The 16,099-nt window shown below is 39.1% G+C and overlaps 1 protein-coding gene across 2 annotated transcripts; it reads right to left on the bottom strand.

The window, feature by feature from the left end:
* Positions 1 to 5,054: 5,054 nt before the first annotated feature.
* Positions 5,055 to 14,566, bottom strand: LOC105026392 (carbonic anhydrase). 2 transcript variants are annotated; one of them, XM_020048916.2, is made up of 8 exons: positions 14,549 to 14,566; positions 10,314 to 10,476; positions 9,660 to 9,857; positions 8,009 to 8,127; positions 7,822 to 7,914; positions 7,053 to 7,115; positions 6,775 to 6,930; positions 5,055 to 5,669 (listed from the first exon to the last, which is right to left on the bottom strand). In XM_020048916.2, exons 2-8 carry the CDS (start codon positions 10,432 to 10,434, stop codon positions 5,547 to 5,549), a joined length of 873 nt encoding a protein of 290 aa, XP_019904475.2. In that variant the 5' UTR covers positions 10,435 to 10,476; positions 14,549 to 14,566; the 3' UTR covers positions 5,055 to 5,546. The 2 variants fall into 2 exon arrangements, with proteins under 2 accessions (XP_019904475.2, XP_019904474.2); XM_020048915.2 differs by lacking the exon at positions 14,549 to 14,566 and adding an exon at positions 14,078 to 14,185.
* Between the last annotated feature and the right edge of the window lie 1,533 nt (positions 14,567 to 16,099).

Raw genomic sequence — 16,099 nt, 5'->3', positions numbered from 1 at the left:
TTCTAATTTAACGTGTTGAACGTGTTGAACGTAGTGTAGCGATCCTGTTATATCTGTTGTTGGTTTGGATGTTAACTAATGTAGGGAACCGTGGAGTTTCGACGGATTGGTTTGACAATACATGTAAACAGACAGCACATCTCTACACACATATCACCTGCATCCACACCCAGTGTTTAAATAGCGTAGTGGTTAAAGACTGTCACAGTAAACCGTAGATCGAATCCAGCTTGGGCAACCACTTTCATCCCAGAACTAGGCTTGCCTGGTTTCTTTACCTTCTGCATTCATTTAACCTTCCCCCACCTAATAAAATGTTTTTAAATTGTTGGTGTCTGTCTCACACATTTCTCTTCTCCCTATATGTATTTAGATTTTTTATATTACTTATTAACACGTTTTCTGCTCATTTTAAAACCGCTTTTACATATTTTTTACAAGCAAACATTGGCACATTTTTAGAATGGAAAAAATGTTATGGCTTTTTTATACTTAGCTGTTGTCACATCAAATTTGATGGGCTCCTATGAACTTCACATGTTGGGGCATCATGTATGGAAGCCGTTTGCAATGCAGGGTGTGGCTCAGAGTCTGTGTAGGTCCAGAACATCTGACCTGTTTCTCCACCTACACCAAAATGAACGAGTACCTACTGGTACATGCCTGTTAGGGGGAGGACCACCATTTATCGACTGGATTGTGCCATTATTAACTTGTTCATTCTGTTTAGAAATTGGATCAGAGGTTGTGTCATCATAGGTGTGAGGGTGTGCCATAATCGTGATGAGCTGAATACAGAGTCTGATGAAATAGCAAAGCAAACAGCAAAAACTGCAGACTAAACGGGTTGGAACAAATCCAGAGAACAGACACTTCAATTATAGCTTTCTGATTTAGTTTTTACTAATCTTTAGTAGTTACACTGAATTGGACACTTAGAATATAGAAAATAATTCAACCTGGTTACAGTCACAAGATGAAACAGATATAATGAAGAATAATTTCAAATCTTAAGATGCTTCCCTATTTGCATGCGAAGGCAGGCCAACATGACAGTAGCACTGATATGCATTGTTAGGGAAGTAGCTACTGCCTCTCCCTCCAATGTTGTTTAATTCCCTCCAGTGTGTGGCCAGTGTCCCCATCATGAACAATGATTTACTTATCTTGATCCCAAAAGGGCTAGCCTCTCTATCTGGTACATACCTTTGTTCAATTAACTATAACAATAAGTAATACAATTATAACAGTTGAGAATAATATTGCGGGGAGGGGTTTCCACGATTCTCCCGTGTTTTTACTTGACGAAAAAGTCAGTTATCGTCACCTATATTGACAGTTGTTGCATCAATGTCATTCACATACTAACGTTATTATGCCGCTTTGGCAGTGTAAAGTTCGCTTTCAGTCTCGCAAGCATGGGCTCAATGACTATTCCAAATAAGACTTGTTTTACAGGCTTGTAAGCTATAAAAACGGCCAGTGGCAAAAGCCATACAGTTCGTACATGGTATTTGTGGTGGAAGCAAATTTATCAGAAACGTTAGTCAGTGTACAATGCTTAATGGTGTCAAGTTAATTATTAAAACTTGGTGTAATGCGCGACAAACATTATGCGCGACATTATCTTATGTTGCCACGCAATTTCATGACCAAGTAGCCTAGATCGCAATACATAGCTATACAGAGTTAGTACCCATCATCACCCGCGAAGTATGTATAATTGCAGTAGTAGTATGCGATTTGAGATGTACCCCCTAGCCTTTTTGTACTGACTCAATCGCTGAATTGTTCATTTTAATGACTTGCTACGGATCAGTACAACCCGCGTCTTCCTGTAGATCAGCGTTCTTTTTAATGAACGACTCAAAAATATGTGAGTTAGTAAAGACTCAAACTTCCTAACAATAACTGACAAATCTACGTGGACATCACCCCAGACTATCAACAATAGCCACGGGGGAAGACGGAAAGGCAAAGAAACAACCGAGGTTGGTCTACCCAATGCATTCAACCTCAACTTGCAGCCCTTGCTTATAAGTCATGTTGCTAATAAAACATGCAAATAATGTAGCAAGCTAGCAATGTTTATAAATATTAGGCTACTGGAATATCTACTTCTGAAATAAAATATCCTAAAACTGGTAGGCCCTTTGGAAAAACCGTTGCATCTACTAAGGTTTCTGATTTGTCGAGCTCATGACGGTCCTTAGCTAACTAATGAAGCTTTCGCTGGATCGCGCTGGTTACCGAACCCTCAAATATATCCCGCCCTTCATTATTCGACGGCCAGCTCATTGCGGTCTGAAAGCTAGTGAACTGTACGTCGTCGATTTTTGTGGAGAAATCCTTCTCCACCTTTCGAGCACACCTCGCTGAAGTTGCAAAATGGCAGCCTGCGTAAATGTGAACCTACCAGAGATGGCTTCCCTTAATAAACATATCTGAATCCATTCGCTTTGGAAGCTAAAATAGTGATTATACTTATGGTTGTGAAGATTTATAAAAAAATATATACATTCCACACAAAAGGGGAAGTTTACAAAATGATTTGGTAATCGCGACATTAAATTGACAGAAATCCTGACCACTGGTCGCGCTTTCTAACATTGCCCTGGTCCCATTTTTGGTTTATTTTGTATAATTTTCGTGTGGAATCTCACTCTTGTATTGTTTAATGTAGATTACAGTCAACATTCTAGGAGCGATTATGACGTCTGGTCGTGACGTCATAATACATTGCTCTGTTACGTCTTATTTGGTCCAAGTCTTAAGTGTGTTTGACAGTGAACCGCTACCACAATTCACTTCAACAAATCACAGCTAACCCAGCTAGTATTTTGACCTCTAATTTGCACTGCATTTCCTTTTGAAATAGAATACCTTCTGTCAAAATGGCACAGCTCTTCCGGAAGGATGGGCTGTGTAACACGAAGATGTTCTTTTTGTTGATTATTTTCAGCCTCCTATTGCCTGTTACTGCAACTGGATTGCCTCTTTCATCACCAGAGCTCAACACGTTGATGCCAGCGAAGGACCATTCTGTTCTGAACATCCCTGCAACAGAGACTAATTCAAAGGGGTTACTGAAGATACTTGCAGGTTTCAAGATGAAAGATGATTCTTCTCCAGGTAGTGTGGGACGGTTGACAAATGGACTTCCTTCCCTAGATGACCCCTCAGAGCTTGCTGAACCCCAGACTTCTGTTCCAGAACACAAGGCTTTAAAGCCAGAGAAGGACCATTCCCATCTCAACAGAAAGCCTCCTCATGACAAGCCACCTGTGAAATCAAACTATACTTTTAGAGTTGTTTTCATCATCGTTGTTGCACTATTGTTTTTATTTGAGGCTGTAACGATCTATAATGGTTGTATAAGAAGAAATAATGCTATTGGTGCTGCGGAGGAAAGAGAACCGGCTACTACTGAACCTGTGCTGACATTGACATCCAGAGTAAGGGCAAGCATCTCTTCACTGATTGGTCTGAAAGAGGCATCATTTCCATCACAGATTGCTCCGGTTTCTGATGATTCTGAAGAGAAGCTGGAGAAGTCAGTTGCCACCACAGAAAACTTGAAGTCAGAAAACACATCTGGAAAGAGAACCTTTTGCTGGAGACCATGGAAAGCAGCTCAGCCTAGCATCCCAGAGACCTTTCCTGTCCCTGATACTGTGCATTTCATCCAGGTGCCATTGAACCAAGTTGACCACCCCCTGGAAGAAGTTGTATGTCACAACAGTGAAGCATTGAACCACGAGGCAACTACAAAGCCCTGCTACAGTGGGTCTGGACTGACTGAGGTTGACGTCAATTAAGACTGTGGATCTGAAACCAAGTAACACTCAATAGAAATGGCAGATAATACCTCTCCTGTTATTTTCACTCATTGAATTGAATTACTTTAGAGTATTAAAACTCTTTCATTTCAAATGTGTAGTGTCTGGCATGTGGTGCTTATAGAATAAGTTGTGGAAAAGTCCACTTTTCAGGGAAAACAACTAGGAAAAATGTTGTCCCAAGAAAATCTCAAAAGACTGGATGGTCATTGATTATTTTTATTTTATTCAGCACAGGGAAGTCAAAAGCAAATTATCATGGGTTGTTCTAATGTCACATTGTTGCTTTTACATTTTTATACCACCCTTGTCGGTTCTCAAAATATTAGGTCTTCTGCTCGAGATACATACAAGAAAAAATGTGTTCACACAAATGAAAATAAGACAAAATGCTTCAAGTTAGCGAGGTGCGCCGAGATATTGTCCCACATACACAACAGCATGGTTATTAAAGTTTTGGGCTTCAATGTCGGCGCCTACAAATAAACTTAATATGGGAGAAAATATACCTCAAGTGTTACCTAACCAGCTATGGCAACAACACAAACATAGCCAACGCCATAGCATTAAATGCGCAGTTAACTGAACTTTAAAAATATCAGGGACTAAGATGGCCATTGCAAAATGTTGTTTTAGTGGTCAATTCACAATAACTTGTGAATTGGCCATCACAGGTGAACTTGACCTATCCAGTTACGTATACTATTGCAGTCTGGTTTAATCTCACCATGTTTTGACTGCGGTTACTCTGTCTTTACTATCACAAGGGCATTATACTTTGCTTAAACCTGTTCTGCCAGTTTGTGACAAAGGTTAGTTCACACATTCATAGTTCAGGGATAGGCCTACCTCCACTAGATACCTCACATCTGGTTTGTTCAGGACCTGTTTCTACTTCTACATGTTTACTGCTTTCTCTTTATCAATAATTACATAATTTCATGAGAAGTTATTTCTGCAGTTAAGGTGTATAATGCAAGTCTAGGTTTATGAATATTAACAAATTACATAAAATAGCTAGAATTGGTTAGAAACCACACAATTTGTAGCAAACTGCTTTCATTTATTTTACATAAAGGCACAGTTCATTAAGAGAGAATACATTTCACAATAGTCAAGCTCTTTTTTTGAGTTTTGGTAGAACATCTTTATTCAGGATTCAATTAAAGATGCCAACAGACTGTATTGAATGCAGAATGAAGTGCTACAGTACAATGATGTCACACGCCATTTTATTTGACAGGTAAGTGGGTATACACAGGAGAGTTTGATGACAGAGCATTGGATTTAAACCCATGCCGTAGCAGTGCACCAGAGGCAGTGTCTTCGAACGCTGGACCACCCTGGGACCACTCACATGCCTTTCAGACATAATGATGAACTTGGGAGATACGTTTTAATGAGCAGTTTCAACAACATCATTAAGTTGAACAAAATCATTAAGTTGAATTGCATAATTTTTATTTTCAGCATAAAACCTAAAACCTGATCAAGTCAAACAATACAGCAATCAATGGGACCCAGTCCAAAAGAGAATGCATAGAAACCATTTATATTTCCCTCAAGATTTTCTCTGTAGGATATCTACTATGTTTGGTTACTGAGAGATGAAAACAGTAAATTCTTGTAGTTAATGAACCCAATAAATTTCTCTGAGTGATTGAGTTAGAAACTAAAATCAGCACGAGGACAGTGATGAGGGTCTTTCTAGATATGAAAAGAGCGGTGGACCTTGCGTCCATTGAGAGGCTGAGGGGGCCTGAAGTTGTCTTCCATGCAGCATGGAGGCTGTCCATCCGCATTAAACATCAAGCTGCGAAACTCACTCATCTGTCAGGAGAGAGTGAGCGAGAGAAAGAAAAAGGACAAAACATTGTGTGAACAATGTTGGGTGGCTCATATTATAGGCGTGCCTAGGGATTACTGGGTTTCAAATTCTACTTCCCATATTTACTCAACTCTCGGAAACCTTTTAAAAGTGTCCCTGAACACTATAGGCTCTTTATTAAAAACTGGTGTCAACATTAGTAAAAATGCTTTCCTTCCAGAAAAAGCACCAGTATTGGGGGTATGGGTTGTTTGGGTCTATGTAGCATGAATGGGTAACACAGGATGGGAATGCACGTGTAAGAGTTTTAACAGTCACATTTTTCAGGGCCGGCTATGCTTTTAAATCTGCTCAGTTCACACTAGCTGCAAGCAATGCTGCCTTTTCCCACTGCCGAGTACTCATTTTAAGAAAGTCTGAAGGTCTTAAATGACATTACATCTACTTTAAACAACAAGGAGTTTATCGGAGCCTGTAAAGGTTGAGTGTCAAATCTGAGGACCTGCTGTCCTCTGACAGTATAGGTGTCCCTACAGTGTTGATTAAGACGGAAACTATTCACGGTTTATATTAACAATGTTGCACTCACAGTGAGTATCTTCCTTATCCACCTTTATGCAGATAACACAATTTAGTATAAATCTGGCCCTTTACTGAATACTACGCACATTTACACCTGCATGGCGAAACCCTGCAGTTCCTTTACACGTCATTCATTTCAGTTGGCTGCCACAAATGGTAGGAACGAATTTGAAATATCTTTAAAGGTTAGAATCTTTCATCACACATTACTTTTCTCAAAAACAAGCTGCATTCAGATCAATGCACAAGCCAAATTCAAACTTCTGTATTTTTCATGCTATATTTACTTTAAATTGAATTGATTCCCTTGTCTAGTGTTTTTGTATTTTGACATTATTTATGTGATGAGATTTGTGTCTTCTTGGCTTCTTCCAACTGAAGGCCTTCGGCCATTTAAAATTAGAATGGTTTCTCTACTCTCTTACCTGGTTAAATAGTGGTAAAATAAACACACTGATGAAGCTGATAAGTACCAGGACCTTGTAGTATGCACTGATTTGATGGGTCTGTGTAAAATGATTTTACCTGGGCAGAGCTGACACTGATTGGTTCCCTCAGGACGATCCAGGTGACACACTCCAACAGAGGGGGAGTGGTCAGGGAGCCACTATATGTCCAGAAGTCCAGTGAGGGAGGCAGTAGAGTATGGGCATCAAAGTTGGGAAATGCAGTTTGCTTCCCCTATGAGAGGGCAAACACTGACTGAATACACAATATTGAAAAAATTTTCCTTAACATTTCAATATCAATTAATAAAATTATATTTCCAGATAGACTCGATGAGCATTCAATTTGTATTTCACATTTGTTTGGATGGCCGCCAGGGAATCCAAAACAGTCTGCAGCTTGGGGTTTGCAGCACCAATCTGTAAGTAGCAAGAAATCACACATTAATCCCGCTTTGATTTACCAGATTGCAGTGTACATAATTTCATTTATGTAGTCACTAGTGAAAGTCTGAACACGCTTTGCACCATCTTCCCGTGTAGAAAAAGGGGTTAAATTAGATCCCCCCCCTCCCCTACAGATCTACTCAACCTACTGCACATTTTCAAAGTGAAAGAATATAACAGTTTCCTAATGAATAAGTGTAACTAAGATGTTTTGGTTGCATATCTTCACAATGTATTTCAGGGAAGCATGTTTAGCAGCTGTGAATCATTTTGAAGTATATTCTACCGACTTGGTGAACTCTAACGTGACATACCCATTGATTTTGTAAAAATGACTCAAGTTCAGTACTTAAATTGGGACTCATTGACAGAGAAATATTCTAACCTTGTCTAAGATTTAAGCTAATGTAGAATACTCATCTGTCTTCTGAAACCCTAAACCTTGTACAGAGTTGTATTTCCCCGCAAACATTCTGATCACAGACAGATGTCAGTGTCAACACCAACAAGTTTCTTGTCTATTTATTTTTTATTGAATGTTTGTGTTGGTTGTGTTGATTAATACAGGGATGTCTAATGTGATCCCTTTGTAAATTAGGCAGGAAAGGTTAAGAGTGTGTAAGGGCTGTGTGGAATTTCACCAGGGACTGTCAATTTGGTAATTTAATTAAATCAGCACCTGCAGAAACACTCCAACCACAGCAAGACCATCAGGGTGGTTAGTGGCTTCATCAAAGCTGGTGTATTTGTTGTTCCAGTGCACCAGATGGAGCTGAAAATTGAGAAGTTGTCAGGTTTAACTCGGTTTGCCAATGACAAGACATCCGCCTGGTACTGTTGTATAATCTAGGTCTATGCCTGCCTACTTCAGCAGGGAAGTGTTTCCCATCAACGGTGTGCTCAGAGCCCTTGTCGTCAGTGGAGCCCCAGTGAAAGTGGAACTGCTTCAGCCTGTATGTGCCGGTGACAGGCCCTCCAGTCAGTGCTGTGGATAGGAATGTGCACACAGAGGTTGGAGCATTTGTTTTGCTTCAGGGTGTTGTACGCACAGGGACATTGGGCTTTTGAGTGGCTTTCGACTCAAAAGAAAAATGTTGCTAAGCATTACCAGGATATACTTATTTCATATTATTTTCAGATATAATAATCTGAGTGACAATGGGATGATAGCATAGAACAAACACCTATTTTGCATTTGATTATTTTTTTTTGCATAAGACACTGGTATGATCCTTTCCTGCATCTAGCGCAATTGATGTCATCCATCCAGCCAAACACAGGATACTGATTATCTGTAATGAACACCAGCTCACGGCACCCATTACTGCTCCTGTATCTACAGCAGCACTGTACAACAGCCTATTGTATGTGCACAATCAACAAAGACGTTGCATTAAGGAAATAAATTCCATCATTTGTTTGATATTTGTTTCATGCAAAGACAATTTTGCTTCCTCCCCTGGAGACCTTGTTCATGACAGTGTCATAAAGACATTTTTGCCCAAAGCCTAGTTGCCTTTTTGGCAGGAGGCTAAACAATGGTCACAGGATTCTTCCGGTGAACGACATTTAGTTCAACTAGTAAATTAGATATATTTTGATGCTGTGATGTAGTTAACCACTGGAACTATACAAAAATAATTTCAGTTAACATATGACAAATTCTTAAATAAGCATTTAGTATAGTTATCAGCTTTCCCAAAACTGATAACCCCAAAAACACATCCAAATAATTTTGTTAATTGACTACAAAAATCAACATTTTGCAATAGCTAAAAGAACGCAACAATGTGGTGAAAACATTCAGTGGGTAGGTCAGCCTTCAACATTGTTAGGACGGAAATGTAACTCCATGTTTGCACTGCTTGCACCATTTCCTATCTCCTCTGGTTTCATTCTGCCCCCTACCCCTCCTGTTTCTTCCCTCCCCTTTTTCCTTTAGTAAATATTCTTTGTTATTCATCCTCAAACCCACCTTCAACAGAAGTAACAAACGCACAGCTCTTTCATTGTTTCCAAGCACAGTTTACATTTTACATTTATACTCACTTTCTTCCCTATAAAATCAACCTAACTACCTTGATCTTAGCTTCAACCTGATGCTGTCCACAGTCTAATCCACCTTCGCCATTTATTTTAAACCAGGTTTTAAGTTAAATATGGAAATATTCTGTCGGAACGGTTTGTTCCCTTCCAGCATTTTGGCTTTGAAATGTTTCTTACATGGTGAGGCATTGAAAATGATTAAAAACAGGGTGCTAGCCATTCACAATACATTTGTCTTAGCAATTGCATCACCATAAAATAATTTCCCCCAAAACACAGTGCATATTGAAAGGATGCCAATAATTAAACTTAATATATAACCACTTATTTTCTTGCTGCCACGACACCAGTTCTACTACTCCGGTTCTACTACTCCAGTTCCCACTGTTCTCCCAAATTAGAATGACATTTTGTATAAAATGAATGGGAATATTTTGTGAAGTACGAGATTCGATATTATTTAAGACTTACTTGAGCTGTCAGTATCATCCACATAGACAACTTGGAAGGAATGACCATTGTTCAGGATGTCTATGGAGTCGGCTGGGTTGTACTTCAGTTTGAGGTGCTTAAGATCAAGCTCAAAGGTTGTATGACTAGAAAGAATATCAATAGGGGATTGCCTGTGTCCATTAGCAATGGGATAGCTTAAAGCCCAGGTAGCAGGTCCTATGGCAGAAATAGGTAGAAACAATATAACAGTATAAACATTGTATTTACTTTTTTAAAACAGATCAATTCTAACAAACATGACTTTTGTTCAAAAGCATATACACTGAAATATTTCACAATAACCAAACAATTTTAAAGGTACTGTAAAAGTATGTTTGAAATCTTAACACTGCACATTTGTTTCTGATGAGTGTATCGAGTTAAACTTCTGTGCAACAAAATCAATTCACCCTTGGAACAAATATTAACCAAAGTTCTCTGCATCAGATGTTACAGAACCGTTGAATGCCTCACCATTAGTTGGTCCGTATCCCCATTCATGAGCCATGGCTATTGACTTATCTGTATCTATGCAATTTATACTGTAATCCTTTTCAATGGTTTACACCTTGATGCAAGGATACAGTAGTTAGATACAGACTTGAAATAAGTGACAGGGTATTTATAGTGTACCTTCTCTGTCGTCACTGGTCCGGTATGTCCAGGTAGGATTGGCCTTGTGATCTTGTTGTGGTATAGTACACTTGTAACAGGTGTTACAACTCTGCGTTCCCTGGAGCCATTTATTCATCATTCAATCAGTTCACTTTCTTCCGGAACGTTGAATGGGAAGATCCTGTTAGGTGTGCACACTCAGTTACAACACTGAGCGCTGTCCAGACAATTATCTTGCCAAAAGCTTTGATATTTTTAAATTATACACAGCACAAATAACTCATTTTAAGCACAATTGGTCTTTTTCTGTGCAATTTTAAATGGACCAGGACAATAGGTCTGCACTATTTTGTCAGTCCCCAGTGGAGATTTGCTGGGATACTATCTTGATTCATATTCAAAATACTCAAACTAGCAACAACAGTGGTCCTTTCTATATTGGTTATTTAAGTTGTTTTAGGTAGTTGAAATACATTAATATTTAAAAAAGTAGCCAGCTCAAACTGCAACAACATTTTAGCAGACACTATCCAGAGCGACTGACCGGGGGGGTTAAGTGTTTTGCTCGTGGTCACAGCAACACATTTATCACATTGTCAGCTTGGAACCAACAACTTACCTAATGGCTCTTTGCCGTCCTATGAGACGTTGTTTACATACCGGAATTGGGGAATAAATTGGCTGAATTTAGAATGTGTAAAAGTTTACATTATGGCACCGAAATGAACAATGGTTATTTTTATTGGCCTTGTTTTGGGGAGGTACATAGATAGTAAATAGTACATAGAATGCATTTAAGGTATGGATACTGTTATTGGTTTGTCCTAGCTGAATAAGATGTAAATATTTTACTTATCTATTCCACCAGCCAATCCAAGTCAATTTCATACCCATCTGCTTCCATCTACAATGATGTAACACAGGAACAGACTTGATCATAATATTTTCTTATTAATAAAAACACGGTTTTTGGATATTGCTTTTTGACTCATAACTCAGGAGAGTAACTGTGAAATATTATGAAGAGGCTATATGACAGGTGTTGGGATCCTAGTGGTGCAGTAACCTTGAGGGGATGTAAATTACTTAAAATATGGCAAAAATCTCTACCTGCCTTTGTCATATTTTTACACACAAACATATTGGTGTGATTTATGGCAGTCCTGACAAGACCCTGATATTGACAGGTGCATCTCAACATGGAGCTAGTCTTACAGTATATCGTTTTTTCTCACTGACAAATCCACAATGGCCACACAGCCCTTTGGCCATTTCTGATTGGCAAAGATGGAATGAGAGCATGGAAAGTTGTGGAAGGAGATAGACCTGTCTTAATATAGACAGGCACAGAAACATTGATTTAATCTACCGCTGCATGTAGTGATTATCTTAAAACACCTCAAATTAATTAGTGTGTCGCATGGTGACACGTGTTTCTGGTGCTGTAAATTTAGGGAAAATGTAGGGTGATTCAAATTTGAATTGGTCACACCCCACTAAAAGCAGAACTTGATTTGAATAAAAGGAAGTGTTGGAACATACTTCTCTGGGATCATGAATAATAACACTCTTTTCTGGTTTTATGAACACCAAAAGCAGACAAAGAAAAAAACAGGACTGGCACAAAGAAACCCTGTCATAAAGGTCTTGTTCCCTTTAACTCAGTCTTTCCCTAATCCTAGGGATAGAGGTGTGGGTGGGACATTTGGCCAATGCTGACATCCGTCTAGTAAGCTTCGACCTGGGCCCAGCCTAAAGTAATACAATAGTTAAGAATTTCTGGTCATTTGAAACCTCTTTTGTCAAGGAATCAAACCAAACACTCAAAAACCCTTAAAACCATGTGAGGTTGCCATGTACAGTTAATTCTCCAGTTATTTTGAAAATGAATCCTTCCTACCTCCTCAGTGTGTGTGAAGGTCACAGCAAAGGGGTAAGGCCACAAATCTACAACTCCTACCCAACACTGTTAGTGAACACAGATATTACAATGTCTCTTTCAATTATGCATCAGTGTCCCATTTGACAGTGTGCATGTCACATGTAGAGAATTTATTTTGAAAGCTTGAATCATAAGATCCAAGAGAATGCCTTTGTAACTGAGTCTCCGACTGAAAGAATTCGCAGCTAAACCAGCACCTGATGAGATTGACCTGAAAGCCTCCACTTCCTGTAGTTAGTGAATAAAGAAAAGGGTCTTTAACATTTGTGTCTTGGATGTTTGTTACAAATAAATGGGTGCTTGCAAATAAAAAAAATCATGACAATCTGATGAAATAAATCCTTCAGATTTGTATTGAATACATCTTTACATTTAGGTCACCAACGACATCATAACCCATAAACTAATCAAGACCGTCCCCAACCAGAAGCCTTGTATGAACAGTGAGATCTGACAAGGCACGTGACGCTGCGTTTAGATCCGGCAATGCGGAAGCCTACAGTTCAACCAGGACCAACCTGAAAAGGGGCATCAAGACGGCTAAAAATGACCACCAACTGCAGATCGAGGAGCACGGCAACGCCGAACCCCGACGCATGTGGCAGGGTTTCCAAGCCATCACAGACTACCGGCCAATGAACCCTACCCCCCCAGCCAGCAACGTCTCCATCACGAGTTAAACAGGTTCTACGCCCGCTTCGACAGGGACAACAAAGAGCCAGCCATTAAAAATGAACCCACCCCAGCCCCCCCCCCCCCCAGCACTGAGCAACCATTGTGCCAGTGCCAAAGCAGTCTGCGTCTAGCCTGAATGACTTTCGACCTGTTGCACGCACCCCCACGATCATGAAGTGACTAGTTTTGGCCCACCTCAAGTCCTGCACCCCCAACACTGGATCACTACCAGTTTGCCTACTGGTCTACAGAGGACGCCATCGCCGCAGCTTTACGGTCTGCCCTGGCCCACCTGGACAAAACCAACACCTGTGTGTACTTAATTTGGGTGGGCATATTGAGCTTGCCTTATTGGCCACTTTAGAGGTTGGTGACAGCCCTACAATGAGGTGTGTTGGCATGACATTGAATGAGGTGTGTACAATACAACCACTGCTGAACGACTAAGCCTTTTCCCAACAACACAAACTTGAAAACACTAATATGTGACAGTTAAAATGACTGTGCAAAAATAATTTGCCTACGCCGACCACTGCCTGAACTCCTGCTTCTGTTCGAGACAGCTTTCCTGAGAGCTCCCCAGTTTTTCCCTTTTGTCCATTGCAGGTCAATGAGATATGGAAGGATCTCTAAATTGTTTAAGCTTACAAATCAGTTAGGTCCAGGTCATCAAGCCCTAAGCTGTCCGATTTCCATACGGCCCTACCTCTCTAAAGCCCTACCTCTCAAAGTGGTGGATTCAATCAATGAATCCACCACTTTGAATCCCTCTTTGTCCTTTCAGCATACTTTAATAATGTTGCACTTGCTGCTGGTGACTTCCCTTATTTATACTATCTTCTATACATCTGCCCCCTCGCTGGTCTTCGACATGCCTTCCTTGAGCTCAAACTACTCCACAAGTCTAGTAAAACAAGATGTTTTTCAGTCACAAACGACCTGGTATACCTCTCTGCCCCACAAACATGCTCACCTAAAAAGGATCGGTTTTAGAGTATGTCATATCTAAAGTTCGGTTGGTAAGTTAACTTTCGTCCCAGAAAAGATCTATAAAATACAATCCAAATTCAGTTTCCTGTTTTTAAATAAATCATCTTCACCCACGTTTATACCATTCCTGGGGCCTCATTTATCAACATATTGTAAAAACGAAATGTGTACTTACGAACGGAATTAAGAATGTGCCTACGCATAGAAAACGGGGGATTTATTAAACGATCCTACGACCGTTTTACTCACACCGGTAGGAAATCATTATTAATACGACCTTGGCTATTTGCCTGTCGAAACTTCCCTAATTAACCATATATGGCCAACATCATTAGTCTGTGGGTAACATTTAAAGCATAAGCATGAAATACAAAACCCAACATCATTAGTCTGTGGGTAACATTCAAAGCATAAGCATGAAATACAAAACACAAATCTAACACAATTATATTTTTTATATAGTATAGCCTACTCTATGCTACAGTGTAACGTTAAATGTATGCCCTATATTTATTTGTCTCGCTCTTTCCCTAGCAATTCTACAATGTTGCTAAAGAGAAGGCTACTAGGACAGGTTTCCATTGGGAAATATGCTGTTCTGTAAAATAGTATTCAATCACCAACAAGCCTCCCATTCTCAACAGACCCGAAAAGCGTCACCCGACACACTGTCCATCTGGTCTCACAACCGCCTTTCTGAAATGCAGCGTGTCTTTCAGATTATCGCAGCTTTCGATTTTCCATATTCTTAGACCATCATAATTCAAAGAAGTTTTTACACAAGGCTGGTACAATTAAAAAAATAACTAATTAGTTTCTAATCATTGTTAAATAACGGGACAAATAACATGGAATATCTTAGCCTGTTAATGAAGAAACGTTGCATGAAAGGTGCAATAGAAATACAAATCAAAACATTTTATTTTATTTCAGAAATATACCTATTACGAGCAAATAAATCAACACTTAACGCCAATATAAATATATATAAAATGTTTAATCAGATGGCCTAAGATTTTGCACAGTACAGTATTTCCAAATCCTGTCAAATGATAGAGTGATCAAGTTCTTCTGATGGATAAGGCTGTAAAATTTGTTTTGGTTTAAGGCACTGTAGTTACAGCAGCTTTTAGATTGATTTACAACGAAGTATGACCGCCATCGATAAACATTTCTATACATCAGCACCGTACCGCAGCTTACGTGCACAATAAACAAAGCACATCGCATGCAGGAAATGTATTAGCCTACTTGATGTGTTTGATATTTGTTTAATGTAAATGTTTTATTTTGCTACCGCTGGTCCTTGAGATGTTAATAATGTCAATTACATTTTAATAATAATTTAAGTTAATATGTAACCACTTGAATTACCCTTATTTATTGTTGGCATTACAAAATACAACCAAAACAACCAAACCTTTTGGAATACTATTATTTTATATTAACGTCAAAAAATTTAAATTGAAAAAAATTAACACTGCAGTTAGTGATTAGAGTATTGAGTTATACTTTCATGTAAAATATTGGGCTTTGCATCTTGAACCCTCTGTATTTGCTCTCAAATACCCTCTGTATTTGCTCTCATGAAGTCTTCTCTTTATGGTAGACTTGGATAATGATATGCCTACCTCTTGAAGAGTGTTCTCTTCACTTGGCTGGATGTTGTGAATGGATTTTTCTTTACCATGGAAAGGATCCTACTATCATTCACTACTGCTGTCACAATGCGAACGCCACATCTGGAATCAACTCTAGACATTTTACCTGCTTAATTGATGAAGAATTACTTTTGATTCCTTGGAACAAGAGTGGGCTACATATTAAAGAGCTGTAATTCCAAAACCCTTCTTCCAATTTGTATGTGAATACCCTCAGATTAAAGCTGAAGGATTGCACTTTAAGATCACATTCATTATTTAACTGTAACTTGAATATATTTGAGTGAACAGTCAAAATAACAAAACTTGTGTAAGTGTCCAATTCTTTCTGGACCTAACTGCACAGACTTACCCTTCTGTCACTATAAATACACAGAACAAAATTATAAACGCAACACTTTTGTTTTTGCCCCCATTTATCATGAGCTGAACTCAAAGATCTAAGACTTTCTCTACATACACAAAAGGCCTATTTCTCCCAAATATTGTTCACAAATCTGTCTAAATATGTGTTAGTGAGTACTTCTCCTTTGCAG

Source organism: Esox lucius, chromosome 8, assembly GCF_011004845.1.
Source record: "Esox lucius isolate fEsoLuc1 chromosome 8, fEsoLuc1.pri, whole genome shotgun sequence".
NCBI classification, from domain to species: Eukaryota; Metazoa; Chordata; class Actinopteri; order Esociformes; family Esocidae; genus Esox; species Esox lucius.
The sequence above is the reverse complement of the archived record's forward strand: the minus strand, read 5'-3'. Positions and strand labels throughout refer to the sequence as shown.